Raw genomic sequence first — 6,316 nt, 5'->3', positions numbered from 1 at the left:
CTATTTAAATTTGGATTTAAAAATTCTTTTCTTCACACAATTGAACTATGAGTTATTGATACTGTACACAATTCAAACATTTTAACAATAACTCATACTTATAAAGCACAGTAAGACTTCCAAGGTGCTTCATGGGAGCATTAAAAGCAAAATTTGTCACCAAGGCACTGAAGAGGTATTACAACTGGTGAGTAAAATTTGGGCAAATGGGTCGATCTTTAAAAAAGCATTCTAAAAGAAGAGCGGGGCAGAACTATTTGGGGAAGGAACTCTAAAGTTTGGGGCCTGGGTCACAGAAAGCACAGCTGCCATAGGTAGTCAAATTAAAATCAGGGTGGAAAAATGTTCAAAATTAGAACAGTACCTTAAGTACCACCAACAATAAACATGCATTGTGAAGATACTGCAGTTTTTGCATGACAATGTTATAAAGTAGAAAGGTATCAAAATGGATGTTAAAGTTGTTAGTGTTTGGAGATGGCACAATGTTATATTCTGCTTACCAGTCTCAGCCGATAAATAAAATACTGATCTTGAAACCACTTTAGATGTTGGACATTGTTCCGAAGTCATTTCACGATAATTAAGGCTGTTCTTTTCAGAACTGACTGAAGGAAAACAACAGAAATAAAACTAGAAGAACTGCATATTTCTAGAAATGGATGGAGGGTTACCCCAGTGTCGCTATTGATTAGTGAATGCAAACAGAAGCTGTTCTGGATTTAACTTTTATAATATATTGAGGCCAATATTTCCAAATCAGCATTTATTTAAGAAACATAAATGAGTTAGGAACTGACATTAATGAAGCATAACTGGAATGGGAGAAGAAATTACCCTGGAAATGGAAAGACCAGTAAATTTATCAGTATCAGCCCAGATTTTGCAGTCAGAATAAACAGAGAGGCCAATAACCTTTGCCTTGATTATGGAATAAATCAGACAACTTCTGGCTTCTGTCACATGGAGGATGCTCTTCATTTTCCCCTCCTCTTTGCACCAGCACCTCACCAAGGATATCAGCATCATTGTGATCCCTCCACAAGCCCCTGCATTTACACTATTCCTTGCACTTTTTTTTTGTTCTTTCCTTCAGTTTCATGTCTCTCATTTTATCACCATTTCTGCTTTCTTTGAAAACTAGCTTTTAAGCCTTACCAATATTAATTATACTAATGTTAAACAAAAAGCTTTGATGTGCAACTCCACCGTTCATCTGTACTTTAATGCAATAACAGCTTTACCTATCATTCACCCCTTGCCAATAAAGTCAGCCTGACTAAAATGTGAATTCGTAATAAACCCTTTTAAACAAGCCTAATATTGAATTCACACTTCAATCAGTGTTAAATGAGTCTTCTCTTACTCGTAAAATATTAACTCAGTCTGACTGATTATCTTAATTAATTAGTATAGCCTGCCCTGAGCTTACATAAAAAGCTTTAGTTGAAATGCTGAGTCTATTAGCTATGCATTGTTTATTAAGGTTTTAATAACATAACATAATATAAAATATGTGATGAAGCTGCTCCTTTAACAAGGTTATGCTGTCCTTGGCTTCTTTTTCAAAGAGTTCATAAATGACACAGACTCTGAAAAATCTGGAGTTTTAGGGCCAATTTGATACTAGCTAACAGAGACTGCTTCAGACAGAAGGCTTTCAAGCTTCCAAAAAAAAAAACACTTGTATAATGAAAAGGAGAATGGTCAGTTCCCCCAGCTCAGCTTTTCTCTAGGTTAGTTTTGTTTTTAGCAATAGTATGATAAAAGTTGCTGGACCCAAAGAAGCAAGTCCAGGCTGATTCAGGATAGAACTCAGAGAGTAAGAACCTCTGTTTGATTTTACCTTTTGCGCCAAAGGATGTTTATGGGGATTGTTGCAAGTATTTGGAATAGCATCATTAAGTTGGAATAGTCTGTTGGGTTTTTGGATAGGATAGGTATTTGGTATTCTATTCTTTTGTTTGTGCTTTGTTTAGTAATCTTGGAAATAAATTCTGTTTTGTTTATAACTAAATGGCTTGACCAGCTGATTTTCTCCTGAAATATTCACTTTACACTTGCTTAAAACAACTAGCAAAGTTATGGTCTGGGCTACTTTCTTGAAATGTTTTGAGGGGTCTGGCCTGGTCCACAACAAGTAATAACATTCTCACACTGCAAGGAATATGCAATTTTTAAAGAAACCGTTTTGACATGTAAAACGTTTGAGTATATTAAAATAATGTGTCTCTACATTTCTGATCTATAAACTGCTCCTGCCAAGCATATCGACGAGAATGACAACAGAATATTATCATAGTGTTGGAATATCAAAGCATAAAATTGTCAGTTTTTTAAACAGGTTTTGGCCACACTACCTTTTTACTTGTTTCATCAAGAAGCACACGTGAAAACACTACCAGGCCCATCAGGTTAGCTCTCTCAATGCGATGGTGCATATCATTTACCATTCCCACACTGCTCTAGCTAATTTATTGCAAAATTTATTCAGCTCTGGAGATCAGAGCTGAAAATGTGTTGCTGGAAAAGCGCAGCAGGTCAGGCAGCATCCAGGGAACAGGAGGTTCGACGTCTGCACAAAATGCAGAGGAAACTAGATATGGATTTACAGAGCTTCAAACAAATCTAACATGGATTTTAATTTAGTGCAGAATGCCTGAGGACCTTTTTTGACTTATCCCAGTGTTCAGGCTAACCCCTCAAGCAATCTGTGAAACAAATTAATAAGTCACTTATTTATTGACTATGGAACATTATTACCTGCAATTTGGCTACCAGGTCGGCCCACATGACTACACTTGAAAATTCTTTATTGGCCACTCAGATGTTGTAAAAGCCACCACAAATCAAAATTCCATGGTCTAAATGTTTTCCCAAAAAATTGGCTAAGTGTGAACTCCAGGGAGTTTGGTAGAAGGTTTCTCTTTGCAAACTCTAGCAAATCTTCTCATGCAATTTTATAGTGCACTCGCCTCCACTGCCCTGCTCTTGCATCCACAGAATCAGAAGTGTTCACTGCTGCTGCTGGGACCTTCCAGTGTTCACATTGCTGGTGCCATATTTAGAACAGAAAATGTGTTGCTGGAAAAGCGCAGCAGGTCAGGACTTATGCCCGAAACGTCGAGCCTCCTGTTCCCTGGATGCTGCCTGACCTGCTGCGCTTTTCCAGCAACACATTTTCAGCTCTGATCTCCAGCATCTGCAGTCCTCACTTTCTCCTCCATATTTAGAACAGACTTGCCCATTCCATTAATTTATTGCCTAAGAATTCAAGATAAGAATTATCTACCACTCGAAATTGTGGTGTAAATTCTACACTACCAGCATCCTAGAATTAGTTTTCCTGAATTTGTAAGACAGACTTATTTCAAAACAGCATCCCAGGGAACCTATAGATTAAGAACATAACAAATAGGAGCAGGATAGGATTTCCAAAGATAATGTGGATTCACCAAAGCCCTCTATAATTGCTGGAAGTTTTCCTAATCTTATACTCCAACCCTTTTACAATGAAAGGCAATCAGCTGTGACTTTGAACAAAGTGTTAGGCAAGTGAGTTAGGTATAGAGAAGTAGGAGATCCCCTTTGTTTTTCCTAACTTTTGCATCCTGTGGGAATTGGTTCTTCATCTACAAGGGAATAAGCTGGCTGAGTATCTGGCAAGTGGTTAAGGTCAAATTTATTCTTAAGGTTTGAAACAGTACAGGAACTAATGCTAACATTAACAAAATATACAAATGATGATAAATCATTGAACAAAATAATGAAAGTAATTAATTAAATTTAAAGATGACATGGCAGTGATGTGTGAGAACTCCTGGACCCTAATCCAGAGCAGACTATCTGCATTAAGTGTCTGCAGTTATCTCAGCTTAGAGCCACTGAGCTGGACGCTAAGTTGCAGGCACTGCACCACATCAAAAAGAGACAATGTCATAGTACCAGGAGGCAGTCATACTCCTTTGGATATGGACTTCTAATATGGCGAGTGGTCAGGATCAGAAGAGTTTCGCTGCAGCTGAGGCAGCTAAGGGGACGTAGATGGGGAAAATGCAGAAGCCTCAGCCTTTACAATTGGCTGAGAGACTTGAGGATCTTTCAACTAGTTATGATGAGAGGTGTATGAGTTTACCATGGCACCATTCAAGAGACCATAAGATGCAGGAGCAGAAGCGGGCCATCCTGCCTATCAAGTCTGCTCCACATTCAATGAGATTATGATTGATCCGATAATCCTCAATTCCACCTTCCTGTCTTTTCCCCATCATCCTTGGTTCCCTTTGTGGTTGAAATTCCATCTACTTGAATTTACTTAACAATCCAGACTCAACAATCCACAGAATTCCACAGATTCACTACTTTATGACCATAGAAATTTCTTCTCATCTCTACCCTAAATGGTGACTACTTATGGTGATTACAACTTCTGGTCCTAGACTCTTCCACAGAGGGAAAACAACCAAACAACCTCACCTACCGTGTCAAATCCCTTAAGAATCTTGTACATATCAATAATCCAGCCTCTCAGCCTCAAAATTCATGGAGCATAAGTTCGATCTACAAAACTCTCCTCTTAAGACAGTCCCTCCAAACCTAGAATCAGCCTAGTTTCTCGGAACTGCTACTAATGCCAGTAAATCTTGCCTTAGATAAAGCAGCCAAAAACTATTCACAGAATTTCAGCTGTGGTCTGACTCGTGTCTTGTATGGTTTTAGCAAAACACCCCTGCTTTTATATTCCATTCCTACTGAAATAAAAGGACAGCATTCCATTTGCCTTCCCTATTACCTGCTAAACTTGTATGTTAACTTCTGTGATTTATGCATAAGAACACCTAAATCCCTTTGTTCTGAGCTTTCTGCAGTCTTTCTCCATTTAAATATGATTCAAGTCCTTTATTCTACCTGGCAAAATGCATAACCTCATATTATATTCCTTTGCCAATTTTTGCCAACTCAAACTTGAAAGGGTTCACAAAAGATTTACAAGGATGTTGCCAGGGTTGGAGAATTTGAATTGTAGGGAGAGCCTGAATAGGCTGTTTTCCCTGAAGCGTCAGAAACTGAGGGGTGACCTTACAAAAGGTTTATAAAATTATGACGAGCATGGATAGGATAAATAGGCAAGGTCTTTTCCCTGGTGGGGGGAAGAGTCTAGAATTAGAGGGCATAGATTCAGGGTGAGAAGAGAAATATATAAAAGAGATCTAAGGAGCAACTTTTTCACGCAGAATGTGGTGCGTGTATGGAATGAGCTGCTAGAGGAAGTGGTGGAGGCTGGTACAATTGCAGCATTTAAAAGATATCTGGATGGGCATATGAATAGGAAAGGTTTAGCGAGATATGGGCCAAGTGTTGGCAAATGGGCCTAGATTAGGTTAGGATATCTGGTTGGCATGGACGAATTGGACCAAAGGGTCTGTTTTTGTGCTGGACATCTATGACTCTGACTTAACCCATCTATATCCCTCTGCAAAGTCTGTGTTATCCTCAACACTTACTTTTCCACCTATTTTTGTGTCATCCACAAAATTGGGTAAAATACATTCACTTTCCTTATTCAAGTAATTTATATCCATTATAAATAATAGTGGCCCCAGCAATCATCCCTGCAGCATTCCAATAGTTACAGGTTTTCATCCTGAAAATAACCCCTCGATTGCAATTATCTTCTATCCATTAGCCAATGCTCTCAAAATGCTAACATACTACCTCCAACACCAAAAGATCTCATCTTAAGTAACCTAATTGCAGTGGGATGTTGACAGGATGCAGAGATGGGCTGAGAGGTGGCAGATGGAGTTCAACCTGGACAAATGCGAGGTGATGCATTTTGGAAGGTCGAATTTGAAAGCTGAGTACAGGATTAAGGATAGGATTCTTGGCAGTGTGGAGGAACAGAGGGATCTTGGTGTGCAGGAACATAGATCCCTTAAAATGGCCACCCAAGTGGATAGGGTTGTTAAGAAAGCATATGGTGTTTTGGTTTTCATTAACAGGGGGATTGAGTTTTAAGAGTCGTTTTATATAGTTGCAGCTATATAAAACTTTGGTTAGACCGCACTTAGAATACTGCGTCCAGTTCTGGTCGCCCTATTATAGGAAAGATGTGGATGCTTTGGAGACAGTTCAGAGGAGGTTTACCAGGATGCTGCCTGGAATGGAGGGCTTATCTTACGAAGAGAGGTTGACTGAGCTCGAACTTTTTTCAATGGAAAAAAGAAGGAAGAGAGGGGACCTAATTGAGGTGTACAAGATAATGAGAGGCATAGATAGAGTCGATAGCCAGAGACTATTTCCCAGGGCAGAAATG

At 39.0% G+C, this 6,316-nt stretch overlaps 1 protein-coding gene across 2 annotated transcripts in view; it reads right to left on the bottom strand.

Moving 5' to 3' along the window:
* Positions 1 to 219: 219 nt before the first annotated feature.
* Positions 220 to 6,316, bottom strand: part of LOC122548891 (DENN domain-containing protein 3-like) — a 77,650-nt gene continuing 71,553 nt past the window's right edge. The window contains exon 15 of one of the 2 annotated variants that reach the window (XM_043687818.1): positions 220 to 608. In XM_043687818.1, coding sequence (XP_043543753.1) covers positions 319 to 608 — 290 coding nt within the window. In that variant the 3' untranslated portion in view covers positions 220 to 318. The remainder of the gene's footprint in view (positions 609 to 6,316) is intronic. The other variant, XM_043687817.1, reaches the window with a different exon arrangement.

The sequence above is a fragment of the Chiloscyllium plagiosum genome, chromosome 4 (assembly GCF_004010195.1).
Source record: "Chiloscyllium plagiosum isolate BGI_BamShark_2017 chromosome 4, ASM401019v2, whole genome shotgun sequence".
Taxonomy (NCBI): Eukaryota; Metazoa; Chordata; class Chondrichthyes; order Orectolobiformes; family Hemiscylliidae; genus Chiloscyllium; species Chiloscyllium plagiosum.
Note: the sequence above shows the minus strand (reverse complement) of the source record. Positions and strands in the feature narration are given on the sequence as shown.